At 46.7% G+C, this 16,567-nt stretch overlaps 1 protein-coding gene across 1 annotated transcript in view; it reads left to right on the forward strand.

Annotated features, from left to right (window-relative positions):
- The first annotated feature begins 842 nt into the window (after positions 1-842).
- tiam2b (TIAM Rac1 associated GEF 2b) overlaps positions 843-16,567 on the forward strand; it is a 46,240-nt gene continuing 30,515 nt past the window's right edge. Inside the window, exons 1-5 of the mRNA XM_030047544.1 lie at positions 843-936; positions 2,128-3,339; positions 6,595-7,108; positions 8,502-8,686; positions 13,227-13,451. Coding sequence (XP_029903404.1) covers positions 2,134-3,339; positions 6,595-7,108; positions 8,502-8,686; positions 13,227-13,451 — 2,130 coding nt within the window. The 5' untranslated portion in view covers positions 843-936; positions 2,128-2,133. The remainder of the gene's footprint in view (positions 937-2,127; positions 3,340-6,594; positions 7,109-8,501; positions 8,687-13,226; positions 13,452-16,567) is intronic.

A 16,567-nucleotide genomic window follows, 5' to 3' on the forward strand; every position in this document is an offset into this window, starting at 1 on the left:
CGAGACTCAAGGAAATTAGGGGATTACAAACAGGAAAACAGCCGTGTGTGTTTTCTAACTCGTGTCACACCTTCACAGCAACACTTGGTTTTTCAGAGTGGAAACCAAACTGGAACAGAAAAGCCAAAGTGGATCTTTGTCCCAGTCCCTCACTGACTCTGGCTTCCCACTGGAGCCACACTTATTATAGTTTTGCACTTTGACGGCTCTGAGGCTGTTTAGCATGACGCTCTGTAATTATTGTCACTGCGTCTTCATATCTTTTTTTGTTTCGTTTTGTTTTATCGCCCTTGAACACTTGAAACCCGATGGGACCGTGAACGGCGCTGCTTAAAAACAGCAAACAGGCCGGTGACTTCAGCTTGAGCCTGATAGTTTCAGATTGAAGTTTGAAGAGAGAGAGAGACAAAAAAAAGACCAAACAGAAAGACAGAAAATGAGGAGAAAATTGCTCGACATTCCAGCGAACCAAAATAAACAGGAGACAGAATGAGGTCTGGTTTAAAAAAAAAAAAAAAAAAAAAAAAAAAAAGCCCCTTCAGCAGCAGGAGCGCGACGTCATGGAAGAGCTTCAGAGCGAGGGGAGGGGTGTGTGTGTGTGTGTTTATATTGTGTGTGTGTGTGTGTGTGTGTGTGTGTTTTGGGGGGGGGGGGTCCTGACCACAGCGGGCTCACACACTCACAAAAGGAAAGTCTGTGTGGAGCTGAAGCCCCTCCTCCCTCTTCTGTCTTGTTTCCCCCAACAGATGAGCTGGTGTGAGAGAGAGAGGGCGAGCGACATAGACACACACAGAGAGAGAGAGAGAGAGAGAGCGAGCGAGGGAGGGAGCTGGAGGCGGCGGAGAGCAGCTCGGCACAGAGGAGCTCGGCTCGGACGAGGCAGGAGGAGCATGAAGGAGCTGCTGAGTTTCTCCTGAGGACAAAACCCTGACGCCGGTAAGAGCTGCTGCTGCTTCCTGAGGCCAAAACAAAATATCTGACGTTTCCTGGTCAGTGAGATCCGCCTCTGATGTGTGATGGATATGGAGAAGGTTTTTTTTTATTATTATTGTAGGTATTGATCAGGACTGCAGTGTTTGTCTGTGGGGGAACTTTAACATGAAGTTTTGATCAGATTCAATTCAAATATACATAAATCTGTTTCCAGTACTGGCATCAGTGTTAACAACTGTTGTAGTAACAGCAGTAGTAGTAGTAGTAGTAGTAGTAGTAGTAGTAGTAGTGGCAGTAGTAGTAGGAGGAGGAGGAGGAGGAGGAGGAGTGGTGGTAGTAGTAGTATTAGTAGTAGTAGTAGTGGCAGTAGTAGTAGTAGTAGTAGTGGTAGTGGTAGTAGCGGTGTTAGTATCAACAGTAGCAGTTGTAGTAGTAGTACTGTTGTAGTAGTAGCAGTTATAATAATAATAATAATAATAATAAAACTTTATTTGTATAGCACCTTTCATACAAGAATTGCAGCTCAAAGTGCTTCACAGTAAAAAGAACATTAGAAAACACGTTAAAATAAAACATTAAAAAGAATGAAAACACAGCACAGGGTGGAGTTAAAAGAGGAAACAGCTAAAGACGAGAACTTTAAAAATAAAACAAAAGATGCAAATAAAATTGGAATGAAATAGGAGCTAGTTAAAGGCTAGAGTGAAAAGGTGGGTTTTTTAATCTTCTTTTAAAGATATCTACTGAGCTGTGCAGTATACTGCAGTAGTAGCCAAAGTACCAGTAGTATCAGGAGTGGTGGTAGTGGCATTGATAATAGAGGTAGTAGTAGCAGTAATAGCACCAGCAGTACTTATTGTTGCTAGTAACTGTAGTATTATGGGGTTCAGTGGAGAGTTGTCGTGTCTCTGGCCTAAATGCTGTTTGTCAGGAATAATATTCTGTGAATAAAACACTGAAACTGTTTTGGCAAGAAAATGATCAAATTCAAAGATACTGGGCAGCGTAAAGAATCAGCAGCTTCAGCAACAACATGTAAACCCTCAGGAGCCCCAGCCTGAGTCGTGTCTGATGTGTGTGTGTATGCTAAAGTGCAGCAAAACAGCAGCGCACACACACACACATGTTGTGCTTTGATTTACGTCCACCGTCTGTCTCATGGTGATGATGTCATCTGCCTCGGTCCTCTTCCAGATCAGAATGGGAAACACAGACAGCCACAACAGCAGCTTCGTCTCCCCGACCAAGTCCTGCTCGCTGCGGTTCCACTGCAGGAAGGAGGAGGTGCAGTCCGCTCACAGCTGGTGGCGGGGAAGCGAGGGGAGCAGGGGGCCGGCCAGGTGCTACGCCGCCACCGCCGCCGCACAGCCTTATGGGTCCTGGCACCACGAAGGGCCCGGCAGCAAGCTGAGAGCCGGATCTCCGCAGAGGTTCGTCCGAGGTGAGCGTTTGCAAGCCGGCTGCAAAGGCGTCCGTCGCTTTGGGTACCTGGAGAGCAGCGGGGAGAGTAACGGTATCGGGATGTGCGGCCGGCGGAGCCCCGACAGCAGCCCCAAGGTGCTGCTCAGCAAGGATGGCAGCATGCGGGTGGAGTTCACTAATGCGAGGGTTGTCCCAGTGGAGACACAGGGCCTGGGCAGCCACCCCACCGCCACCAACGTCCCGGAGCCGTCCCTTCGCACCAGTAAAGGCAGCTCGCTGAGCTCAGAGGGCTCCTGGTACGACTCGCCGTGGGGAAACGGCACCGAACTGGCCGACAACGTCTTCACCTGCGGGCAGAGCACAGACAACAGCAGCGGCTACACCACGTACTCCTCTACCCGCACCGAGGAAACCGGCGGCGGCTACGCCAGCAGCGGGTACAACACCTTCTCCTCGGCCCAGATTGAGGACATTTCCCCTGGATTCAGCACCAGCCTCCTCTTCCCAACCGCTGACACCAACGTCAGCAGCGACTTCACCCCCCGCGGGTACAGCAGCACCGGATACAACACGTGCTCCTCTGGCCGGACAGACGACAGCGGCATTGGGGATTCGGTGATCATGCAGCCGGAGCCCAGCGAGCTCAGCCTGGGTTTGCCTGCCACCGCGTCCCTGACCGAGCTCTACCCGAGCGCCAACACCACGGCCCCCTTTCCCACTGCATCCACGATGCTCCACAACGGGCTGCTGCAGCAACAGAGGGGCTCACCGGCCTCCTCGTCCGTGCTTCTGGACGCCGTCATCCAGGAGGAGGGCCCAGGAGGCGGCGAGGAGCAGCGGTATGCATCTCGTACGCTGCCGTGTCGCAGGGCGGAGCCTGTTAGTGCCACCACGGGGAACAGCCGGAAGGACTTCCTGAAAAGTCGCATCAGACGCCTGAGCGACTGGACAGGAAGTCTGAGCAGGAAGAAGAGAAGGATACAGGTAACAAACAACAACAAAACAAGCGCAGCATCATTAACATAAATATCTACATCATCTGCATACAGGGAGCAGCTGAATACTGTGTTTACAAATTAAAACATGGAAGGTATATCAGTGTACTAGGATGTAGAGTCACTTTGGCTGTTTTGGCAAATACCACACTTTCCCTAAACACACTTTATCAATAACACAAAAAGACAAAAACAAGAAATAAAGTAAAGAATTGGTAAATAAGTAAAATAACTCTACATATGAAACAATACTAACCTACAATGAAAACAAAAACAAAATTGTCAAATACACAACAACAAAATGCAAAAAAAAAAAAAAGAAAAGAAAAGAAAATTCAGAGACAGAAAAAACACAATATCTATAAGAAATTAATTAGTTTTTGGTTTAGTGTGTTATTCCAAATAACAATCCCTTTCCTATTCCTGTTGTTCTGATCAGACCTACCTGTAAATTGTACAAAAATCCATCGACACCATGAATGATAAAGTAGAATTTGTTTCTTATAATCACAAATGTGAACACCAACCTCACCTGATACTGGTAGTACAAGTCATAGTAGCAGTAATAATAGTATTATCATCCTATTTAAAGTCTCATTCAGGAGAATTCTGATGATTTTAGATGTAAAATAACTGAATATGATGGACGTTCCAGTGGGAATAGAGCTTACACAAACTTTCTGGATCATATCAGCACTCACGCTGACCTATCACGTTCATGTTTCTCTAAATACACATCAGTAATCTGATGATATTGTTTGCGGCGCTGGCATATTGTGTCTGGGACTTGGCAGCAGGGATAAAGGCTGCTTCCTGTTTACAGTCGGCAGGATGAGCTCACGTCCTGTCTGGGAGGAACCCGAGTGTCACAGCTGGGATCTGCTGACATGAGCTGGGCCCGAGGAGCCCGGCAGCTCTTTAATCTCTTTTTACGGCTTCCAAGGAGATATCTGACATGTGTTTTAATTCATTTATGCAGGGATATGAGTGATCAGGATGTGAAGATGCAGATGAACATTGTATTCTGAATTATTGAAGATCTATTTGAGAAATAAACAATTTATGTGTACAGCAGGTAATGCAGTTGTCTTTGTGTGTTTGCCAACACACTTCCTGAAGCTGCTAAGTGCTGAAAAATAAAGGCAATAAAACACATTAACACCCGATTAGCAATTAGCAATAATAATTAGCCCCATCAAAGCTGATTGGCTCGTTAAAGCTTTACAAAGCTCGTAAACCCTTTTTGTTTCCTCACAAACAAATCAGCAGGTTATTCAAAAGTCATGATATCTTAAAGGGGCATTAAGTAATCTGTGACTTTTATCGACCTCTGTTGGCCACAAGTAGGAATTACAGCATCGACAGCTCGCCTGCACGGTGTACGGTGGCCTGTTGGTGACATAAATAATGATAATGTAAGCACAGTATAGAGGAGAGAGCAGAGGTCCAATAAACACGTGCAGAAGAGCTTCTGTGTCACCGTGCACGCTCTTTCATTTGAACACAAACATGTGAAGCAAACAAATCTCAAACTGGCAAAGCCACTGACAGTACAGTTTTATTTTTTCATTTTATTTTTGTTGATTTTTTCCATCAGGGATTGTGCTTACAAATAACAAACAAACATTAAACTAAGAGAGAAGAGGTGATGGGCAGGAATGTGTCAAAAGATCTAAAATACAAAAATAGAGCCATTTAGCAGCTGACCATGAAGTCGTGGATGTCCTGGACTTTCCCAGCTGCCCCTGAACGCACCACAGCAATTATGGCTTAAACCTGAGAGTCATTTAATGGCAGAAATCTGAGTGGCCGACCGCAACCCAAATCCGATCAGCTGATTCTCGGGCTCGAAGTTTTCTGTTTGCCAAATTTTTGCAGCCAAATCCATTGTTTACTTGTTGAGATAAGTGGCTAACAGGTTAAACTTCACTGGCACGGTAACAACGCCGCTTTGTTATTTGCATTCCTGGCATGAAAACGAGGCCGTGTGTCCTCCCCGGCTGGAATGTGCCACATGTGTACGGACGTATCGCAGCAGGAGCCGGGTCATCGCGTTTCCTCTGGTTGTGTGTGTGCATGTACGTGCGCTCGCCGTGACCGAGACAAAGCAGGAGGAGGAGGAGCGACTTTTAATGAAACCGTCATCTGAGTCCGCCGTCCGACACGGCCCAGAGCCCTGCCTTTCTCCTGCTGCAGAGGAAGTGTGTGCTTGTAATTGATCGTAATGAATTTGAGGTCAGTGTGCCGCTTCATCCGGGACACCTGATCTATCTGAGCACCTCGTCCCGGGTCACGGCCCCCCCGGGGGAACACAGGCGAGCAGGGAATACGTCTCTGGGTGTGTTACAACAGCACACAGTGACGTCTGTTTCTATCTGCTGAGACCAGGCAGAATAAGGCAGATGATTCCATTAACGTCAAGACAATGGATTTGCATGGAAGGCGGATTGAAGCAAAGCCAGAACGTGTGTCCATCTGCATCTGAACAAGGCATTCAGTCTCAGGGGCGCCGGATATGGGGGGAAAAGTTAGGTCAATTCCAGGGGCCCTTGCCTGACAGGGGCCCCAAAAATAGGTAAAAACGAATATAGAATTATTAAACCATCATTGAGTAAATAATTTTTTTTTTTTCATGGGGCCCAAAATTCCTGGCGGCGCCCCTGTTCAGTCTCATCGTCAGTGTTCAAATCTTAAGTTTTCTTCCAAACAAGGTCAATAATCCGCTAGTGGGATGAGATAATCCCACTTGTTTCCACCGATGATCAACTTGCTCCCAGAATTTCCTTGAATCGAGTCAAATTTTATTTCTTTTCCCAGAGACATTCTTGTAAAACTGCATAGGAAACAACCGGGATTATCTCATACCACTGGCAGACTTTTTTTTTTTAAAAATTTGTTTGAAGAAAAGCAAAATTTGAACTCTGAGGATGAGACTGAATGACTTGATAAAAAGATGTGACACCTTTTAGTCGGAGTGAAAACAGCACAAACACAAACCACAGGAGGAAGCTTTTGGGAGTTTAGCTCGATGTTTAACTCGCCCTCCTCCTGCGAGTCGCCTTCTGCTAAACACCTTCAGGACGGTAAATATCTCTTTGTCTGTGTGTGTGTGTGTGTGTGTGTGTGTGTGTGTGTCTGTGCACAGGAAGCACCTGGGGTTCAGTGCCGTCTCCTGGTTGGTCAGGACTGTTGCTAATTAAAGGCAAACAAATCTAAATGATCCTCCTCCCTGATTTCTCCCCAGGAGCCGTACGGCAGCGAGGCGAGCGATGTCTTCAGCGGCGGACTGGACGGCGGCACGCTGTGGTCCTCCAACCCGCTCCACGTCCTCAACCAGAACCAGAACCAGAACCAGAACCAGAACCAGAACCAGAGCCAGAGCCAGGTCCACTCGGTGCTCTGCGGTTCCTCCAGGAGCCTGCCGGGCCCTCAGAACCCGGCCCAGAGCGGCGACGTTCTGCGGCAGAACATCTACGAGAACTTCATGCAGGAGCTGGAGACGGGCTGCGGCGCCGCCGAGGGGACCGAGCCGTCCGAGGAGGACGAGGAGGCGGACGAGGAGGCGGAGGCGGGGCTGCAGGAGGAGCAGGAGGAGGCGGGCGAGGTGGAACAGCTGGACCGGCTGTTCGAGCAGGAGCAGGGCGTGGTGCGGCGGGCCGGCTGGCTCTCCTTCAAGGCCCTCATCACCCTGAACAAGGACAGGAAGCTGGAGCTGGTGGGCCGGCGCCGCTGGAGGCAGTACTGGGTCACACTGAAAGGTACGGCAGCACCTGAACGCACCAGAACCCTCCTGCTGCCTGTTTACATGATCAGCTGGATGAACATAAATCACAATCAGAGATACTTTATCGACCCCCGAGGGGGAATCAGGTCTCAAGAGAAAAAAGTAAAATTATAAGAAATAGAAAACAAATACAAAATATAAAACATGTGCATTAGAAATTTGGTCAAAAGTGTGCATTATGTAGCAAAATGTGCATTAATCCTACTTGCACGTGCACACTGCAAAAATGCAAAAATGCAAAATCTTACCAAGATTATTTGTCTTATTTCAAGTCAAAAATGTCTTATTTCTAGTCAAAATATCTCATTACACTTAAAATAAGACATGATCATCTCAGAAGTAACTTGTTTTTAGACAATTGTCTCTTGTTTCAAGTGAAAATTTGCTTGTTTCATTGGCAAAATTTGTTTCTTGTTTCAAGCTAATTTTCACTTATTTCAAGTGAATTTTCACTTTTTCCACTGGCAAATTTTGCCAATGAAACAAGCAAATTTGTCTAAAAACAATTTACTTCTGAGGTGATCATGTCTTATTTTAAGTGTAATGAGATATTTTGACTAGGAATAAGATGTTTTTGACTTGAAATAAAACAAATAATCTTGGTAAGATTTTGCGTTTTTGCAGTGCACTAATCCTAGTTGTAAAAAAGTATGTTCCTCATGTATAAATATGCTTTAATCCTACAAAAATATGACAGCAATAAATACAGAAAGAAGACATTGAGACATTGAGAACGTATATGTATTTATTTATGTTTATGTAGTACCTATCAGTGTTTCACTGCAGTCAGTTTGACTCCAGGCTGTTGAAAAACATAAGAAATATCAACATTTTACACACATTTTTGATTTTGATTTGGTCTTTATTTTTCTTGAACAGATCCGACTTATAGATCAACAAATGTAGATATAAAAAATCTCTCACTAAACAAAACATCAAACAGTCGACGTGCAGAAAACACACTGTGCTGGAGAGGGGGAAATATCAAAACACTCAATAAAAAAAAAATAAATAAATAAAATAACATCTCTTAGCACATGTGTTCATATATATACCAAAAAAACAAATATTTTCCCACATTTTTTTCACTTTTCGAGCTCTGCTATTTTCTGCTGGACCTTTAATAATGGTTTGTAGCTGTATTTGAATTTTTAAATGTTATTGCACATTTTCATCACCACATCAGGCTTACTCCAAAAGGTTCAGCTGCAGCTAACGACCATTATCATTGTTATTTCATCTATTGATTATTTTTTGATCAATGAATTCATCCTCAGTCGATTCTCCATCATGGATGACAGAGAAGTGATGAGGAAACACACACAGTGACGGATACGTGCTGACCGTGACCTCTGACCTCCCCTCAGGTTGCACGCTGCTCTTCTACGAGACGTACGGGCGGAGCGGCGGCGGCGGCGGCGGCGAGCAGGAGCTGTCGCCGCGCTACGCCCTGCTGGCCGACGACAGCATCGTGCAGGCCGTGCCGGAGCACCCGAGGAGGGAGCACGTCTTCTGCCTGAGCAACTCGCACGGCGACGTCTTCCTGTTCCAGGTGAGGGCGCCGCGCTCGCAGGGCGTTCGGGTAGTCTGCAGAACATCAACAGGAAGTGGGAACCTCGGGCAGTTTGTGTTGGTTGACATTTGAAAACACGGCTCTGACCGCCCGTGTGGTGTGATGTAAGTGAGCTTAAAGGGCGTCAGGGCGTCGCCGTGGAGATCGCAGTGATTTTCCAGGAAGTGGACGCGTTCTCTCCCATTCTTTCTAAATTACAATGCGCTCGGTTTTCTCCTCATTGTCTGAGTTTTTTCCCAGCATGCCGTGGTTTCAGTGCAGGGGAGGTGATGCTGCGGCGGCTCGGCTCCACCACAGACATGCAGGGAGCCGGGCCGCTCGGGTGTGTGTGTGTGTGTGTGTGTGTGTGTGTGTGTGTGTGTGTGAGAGCCTGTTTTGCTCGGTAATGAGCACGTTGCGCTCCGTGGACGCCTGAGAGGCCAGAATCAGAAAAATGCAGATTGCAGTTGGAGTCCAGCATTTCTCCGAGGCAGAGGCGCTCCGGAGGCGGGAACACAAGACTCAAAGGAATCCTCTTTTCCCGACGTCCCCACACTGAGACAAGATGTTCAACACCGTCTTCTCCTCGGGACGTCCTGCGGTTTGGTTCCCATGGGGAGCGTTTCCTGTTAGCTTAGCATAAAGACTTGAAGTCTATGGGAGTCGTTAGCCTGGCTTTATATTTCAAAGTGAGACATAAACCTCCCAGCTGCTCTGATTTACAAAGTGGATCATGAGGATTTGAAATACACATCAGAGCTGCTGTGAGGTTGATTTCAACACTTTGACAGAGCCAGGCTAACGACTCCCATAGACTTCAAGTCTTTATGCTAAGCTAACAAGAAAACGCTACCACTGGACGTCCAGAGGTGAGGATGGTGTCCAACATCTGGTCTCAGTCTGGAGAAGCTGGGAAAAAGGGGATTTGCCCAAAATGTTGGAATACTCCTTTAATTTTATTTACGTGCACATATAAAACAAAGCAGCAGAGACACTCCCAGAGGCTCAGTAAACATTATAATACCGTATAAGCACAACCCAAATCATGTAATCAACAAAAATAAGCAAACAAGCAACATAAAAATAAAAAAAAATCAACATAAAGTTTATGAACTTCACGTGCAGGAAAAGCCTTTTTGTCCCCGTCAGCAGTGAAGACTTGGTTCTGTTTCTGTGAGGGAGCAGGAGGCTGTCTGCACTCTGGAGATGTTGAGCTGGACTCTATTTTCCAACAGCTCACTGCAAAAACTCAGAATCTTACCAAGAATATTTGTCTTATTTCTAGTCAAAATGTCTCATTACACTTAAAATAAGACATGATCACCTCAGAAGTCACTTGTTTTTAGACAATTTTCATTTGAAACAAGTCAAATCAGCTTGAAACAAGCGAACATTGTCTAAAAACAAGTGACTTCTGAGGTGATCATGTCTTATTTTAAGTGTAATGAGACATTTTGACTAGAAATAAGACATTTTTGACTTGAAATAAGACAAATAATCTTGGTAAGACTTTGAGTTTTTCTGATTCAAGCCGAGGGCCAGGAGAGTGAGCTCCAGCTGCTGAATCACCAAGACGACCAGCAGCAAACAGTGAAAGGCTGCAGGGGTCAGAGGTCACCGCGCCCTGGCAACACATCGCACACACGCACGCACACACATGCACACACACACACACACACACACACACACACACACTCCTGCGCGTGGCTGGCGGCTGATTCCCACTTCAACAAGGACGGCTCTTGTGTCCTCCTGGCAGCGGCTCCACAGGCACAGAGCAGCACTCAAGTGTGTTTACCACACACACACACACACACACACAAATCACTCCACACCGCGTCCACAAACACACACACACACACCGCTCACAGGCTGTGGAGGAGCTCTTAAAGGCAGGGTGTGAACCCCCCTGATGGGAGTCCCGACACGCGGCTAATTACTGCCACAACTGAGCTCCTTAACGAGCAGCCGCCTCCTCTCCTGTCGGCTCCGAGGCTCCGAGGCTCTGAGGCTCGGAGCCTCTGAGGCTCGGAGGCTCTCCTCAGACAGACTTTAAAAACCTGCAAACCGACCAACATAATATGGATTTTAGGAGAGAAAATTTGTGCTCCGGGCCATAAATTTTATTAGAGACAACTTCCAGTCCAAACTGTAGGATGGTGTGTTTGAGCCGGTGTGGGGGGGGGAAATCATCATGAAGGGGCTCATACACTGCAAAAACTCAAAATCTTACCAAGATTATTTGTCTTATTTCAAGTCAAAAATGTCTTATTTCTAGTCAAAATATCTCATCACACTTAAAATAAGACATGATCACCTCAGAAGTAACTTGTTTTTAGACAATTTTCACTTGTTTCAAGTGAAAATTTGCTTGTTTCATTGGCAAAATTTGTTTCTTGTTTCTAGCTCATTTTCACTTATTTCAAGTGAATTTTCACTTTTTCCACTGGCAAATTTTGCCAATGAAACAAGCAAATTTTCACTTGTTTCAAGTGAATTTTCACTTGAAACCAGTGAAAACTGTCTAAAAACAATTTACTTCTGAGGTGATCATGTCTTATTTTAAGTGTAATGAGATATTTTGACTAGAAATAAGACATTTTTGACTTGAAATAAGACAAATAATCTTGGTAAGATTTTGAGTTTTTGCAGTGTATGCTTAGAAATAACTTGGTATTTCTGAGATTAAAGATGTAGATTTATGAGAAAAACAACTATAATTTATGAGAAATCAACCCCACGCTGCTGCTGCTGGCCGTGTCTCAGGCCTGCAGCTGATCCCCTCAGCAGATCCTACAGGAACAAGGAGATCCTGCTGATCTGACCCAGAATCAGCAGATTGTTTTCTTCTGAATCGGCCCAAGTCACAGCAACGTCTCTTCAGAGTCCAGATGCTGAGGAGGACAAACCACACGACACCGGACTGGTTCACTGACTGGTTCCCAGACTGGTCCCCTGACTGGTTCACTGAGTGGTCCTGACTGGTCCCCTGACTGGTCCCCTGACTGGTCCCCTGACTGGTTCACTGACTGGTCCCCTGACTGGTTTACTGACTGGTTCACTGACTGGTTCACTGACTGGTCCCCTGACTGGTTCACTGACTGGTCCCCTGACTGGTCCCCTGACTGGTCCCCTGACTGGTCCCCTGACTGGTTCACTGACTGGTCCCCTGACTGGTTTACTGACTGGTTCACTGACTGGTCCCCTGACTGGTTCACTGACTGGTCCCCTGACTGGTCCTGACTGGTCCCCTGACTGGTTCACTGACTGGTTCACTGACTGGTCCCCTGACTGGTCCCCTGACTGGTTCACTGACTGGTCCCCTGACTGGTCCTGACTGGTCCCCTGACTGGTTCACTGACTGGTTCACTGACTGGTCCCCTGACTGGTCCCCTGACTGGTCCCCTGACTGGTTCACTGACTGGTCCCCTGACTGGTTTACTGACTGGTTCACTGACTGGTTCACTGACTGGTCCCCTGACTGGTTCACTGACTGGTCCCCTGACTGGTCCCCTGACTGGTCCCCTGACTGGTCCCCTGACTGGTTCACTGACTGGTCCCCTGACTGGTTTACTGACTGGTTCACTGACTGGTCCCCTGACTGGTTCACTGACTGGTCCCCTGACTGGTCCTGACTGGTCCCCTGACTGGTTCACTGACTGGTTCACTGACTGGTCCCCTGACTGGTCCCCTGACTGGTTCACTGACTGGTCCCCTGACTGGTCCTGACTGGTCCCCTGACTGGTTCACTGACTGGTTCACTGACTGGTCCCCTGACTGGTCCCCTGACTGGTTCACTGACTGGTTCACTGACTGGTCCCCTGACTGGTCCCCTGACTGGTCCCCTGACTGGTCCCCTGACTGGTTCACTGACTGGTCCCCTGACTGGTTTACTGACTGGTTCACTGACTGGTCCCCTGACTGGTTCACTGACTGGTCCCCTGACTGGTCCTGACTGGTCCCCTGACTGGTCCCCTGACTGGTTCACTGACTGGTCCCCTGACTGGTTTACTGACTGGTTCACTGACTGGTTCACTGACTGGTCCCCTGACTGGTTCACTGACTGGTCCCCTGACTGGTCCCCTGACTGGTCCCCTGACTGGTCCCCTGACTGGTTCACTGACTGGTCCCCTGACTGGTTTACTGACTGGTTCACTGACTGGTCCCCTGACTGGTTCACTGACTGGTCCCCTGACTGGTCCTGACTGGTCCCCTGACTGGTTCACTGACTGGTTCACTGACTGGTCCCCTGACTGGTCCCCTGACTGGTTCACTGACTGGTCCCCTGACTGGTCCTGACTGGTCCCCTGACTGGTTCACTGACTGGTTCACTGACTGGTCCCCTGACTGGTCCCCTGACTGGTTCACTGACTGGTTCACTGACTGGTCCCCTGACTGGTTCACTGACTGGTCCCCTGACTGGTTCACTGACTGGTCCCCTGACTGGTTCACTGACTGGTCCTGACTGGTCCCCTGACTGGTCCCCTGACTGGTCCCCTGAAAACGTAAGTGGTCTGATGTGTCCCCGTGTCCTCGGCAGGCCGCCAACCAGACGGACCTGGAGAACTGGGTGACGGCGATCCACTCGGCGAGCGCGGCGCTGCTGGCCAAGCGTCAGGGCAGGGAGGACACGCTGCGGCTGCTGCGCTGCCAGAGCCGCTCGCTGCTGCACAAGATCGACATGGACGGCAAGATGAGGAAGATGGCCGAGCTGCAGCTGTCCGTCATCAGAGAGCAGAAGAACAGGAAGGCCGTCGAGAGCCAGGTGACCACCGCCGTGTGTGTGTGTGTGTGTGTGTGTGTGTGTGTGTGTGTGTGTCATTTAGTGTCATCGTCAGGGTTAAAATCTTGTTTTTCTTCAAACAAGGTAAAAAAAAAAAAAAAAAATCCACCAGTGCACTGCAAAAAGTCAAATCTTACCAAGATTATTTGTCTTATTTCAAGTCAAAATGTCTTATTACTAGTCAAAATATCTCATTACACTTAAAATAAGACATGATCACCTCAGAAATTACTTGTCTTTAGACAATTTTCACCTGTTTCAAGAGAAAATTTACTTGAAACAAGTTAAAATTTGCTTGAAACAAGAAGTAAAAATTTGCTTGTTCCATTGGCAGAATATGTTTCTTGTTTCAAGTAAATTTTCACTTGAAACAAGTGAAAATTGTCTAAAGACAAGTAATTTCTGAGGTGATCATGTCTTATTTTAAGTGTAATGAGATATTTTGACTAGAAATAAGACATTTTTGACTTGAAATAAGACAAATATTCTTGGTAAGATTTTAACTTTTTGCAGTGAGGCACGGGAAAATCCCACTGCAGCTTCATTTGTTCACTGCAAAAACTCAAAATCTTACCAAGAATATTTGTCTTATTTCTAAAATAATTCAAAATATCTCATTCCACTTAAAATAAGACACGATCATCTCAGAAATAACTTGTTTTTAGACATTTTTCACTTGTTTCAAGCTAATTTGACTTGTTTCAAATGAAAATTGTCTAAAAACAAGTGACTTCTGAGGTGATCGTGTCTTATTTTAAGTGGAATGAGACATTTTGACTAGAAATAAGACAAATATTCTTGGTAAGATTTTGAGTTTTTGCAGTGTTTCAGTGATTTTTTTTTTTTTTTTTTGGGAACATTTCTAAACATGTTGAAAGCAGGCGGATGGAGTCAGATCAGGAAAATGCGGCTGGGCTCGAGGCGGGGCCAGCAGCAGCTCTGGCCGTTCACACGGGCAATTAATTCAAATTGGCCAATTTAGGTGGTTAGTGTGAAAATGGAAAGCAGAACCTTTCACAGCTCAGATCCTCCTTACAGAGCCTGTGTTTACTCAGACACTGTGAGGGTCTCTGCACTTTTATTAACACTATCAGCACTTTTTAGGAATTATTTCCTCTGGCTGGTAGGTGACGATTCATATCTTCTGACCACCTGATGGAAACATGTCACACAAAGTCTCTCAGAAACATTTCAAGTCTTTCTGATTCGGCCCCGGGTGCAAAATCTCCGCCGTCATCTTTTCGGAAAGTGGAGTTGTCAGCGGGTCCCTCGGTCTCTGGCTGTCAGCTCTGAGATGTTTCTGGGTTTGGACGGGTTCCTCTGGGGTCGGCAGCCACGCTCTGCTTCCAAGGCACCATGGAAACCTCTGGCCGGGGCGAGGAAAACATTCAAATAAGAGCAGCGTCCCTGACAGCGCCGTGTGTTCCAGGAGCGTGAGGCGATCCGGCGGCGCTGTCAGCTTCTCCGAGCGCCGGGGGAAAACGTCGTTACGTAACGAGCGGAGACGGCCTCGGGCCCCGGGCTCTTGGAAAACGTGGAGTCGGCTTTAATGTCTCTCCCAGATGTTTTTCGGTCCGCCGGGCTTTTCCCAGCAGCCCCTCCTCTCCTGATACGACCAAAGTGGCCGCTAACGGGAACGCCAGATGAGGTGGTTCAGGGTGACATCATGAAGCCAAATGTTGAGGTGGTGACAGCGACACCCCCTCCCCTGGCCGGGAGCACCGGCCCCGGGCCAAACGCTCGACCGCCTCACCGCCGCTTCCCGTCATGTGTCACCGTGAACGGAGGAAGCTGCTCACCCTCCTCCCACCGCGGCTGCTTTGAATTTCACAGCCGACAAACATCAGGAATCAGACAAACTCTTCACATTTCAGATTCCCCCCCGAAAGGACCGCGAGGATCCTGAGGGGTGAAAGGTCACGTTGTACTGAGCAGGTTTCCGTGTGCTGTGACGTCAGAAAGACCCGAGAGGTTTCTGTTTTTGTTTGCAGCTCAAAACCTGCCGCCCCACGTCACCACGTCCTCCAAGCTGAACCCAGACCTGTTTTCCCAGCCCAGTTTTCATTTAATCGTTTTTTAATTAGGCCCGTTTCCATGAGTAAACGTTTTTTTTTTTTTTTTTTTTAATTAATCTTTTTATTGAAATACAATAATGGATACAGGGAAATGACAGACAGAGTTAAATAAAATTAAATAAACTCAAAGTGTAGCAAATGTGTAATGTGCAGAAGCAGTCGATGAACAGAGGTAGCATAAAGAAAACAAAAACAAATCACAAATACAAATGTCTGTCATTCATATCACAATAAGGTGGAAAGACCTAACATGAATGACTCAATAAACATAAATAGTTCATAAAATAAAAATACATTTTAAAAAAAAGGGGTTAGGATGATGTGTCCGGGGTAATCTATGAAGGATTTCCATTTCTTAACTAATTTGGCTGAGGCACCTTTTCCTGAGTGTCTGATCTTTTCCAATTTGAGAAAAAAGCTGAAAGTAAGACACGTCGTCTTGCTAAAAGAGACGTGAAGGCGAATACATATGACCGTACAGGGCTGATATGAGAGGAGTCCAAATATTGCTATGAAAGGGCCCATAACAGTATTTTCCCCCAGGACCTCAGACATGATCACAGAATAGTCACTCCAAAATGTGACAGGAGAAAAACATAGAGCTCAGATTTCAGGGAGAGTCTGTAATCTGTCGCACCGTCAGTAAACGTTTTGTCAGAAATCGGCGGTCCAGGCTTCAGGAATTTGTTGGAACTGGGACATCGGCCGTGTTTCACGCTGCCAACGGAAACAGCTGATCACATGACTCACATGACAGCTGATCGGTCATGTGAGTTTAATGTTCGCTGTGTGAAAACCTATTTGGCCATTTAGCAGATTAGCTGTTTTTTTTGTTTTTTTTTTTTTGTTTTTTTTTTGGAAAAAGGCGCAAACCAGCCCAAGCGAGTGTTAAAAACTTGTTAGCAAAACTGAGGACGTTTTTGTTTTTTGTTTTTTTTGTTTGTTTTTTTGCTGTTTCCACCAACCTTTTCTAAAGCGATACGCCAAAATACACTGATAGACACACGGCTGCTCATAACTTTG

Source organism: Myripristis murdjan, chromosome 24, assembly GCF_902150065.1.
Source record: "Myripristis murdjan chromosome 24, fMyrMur1.1, whole genome shotgun sequence".
Lineage (NCBI taxonomy): Eukaryota > Metazoa > Chordata > Actinopteri > Holocentriformes > Holocentridae > Myripristis > Myripristis murdjan.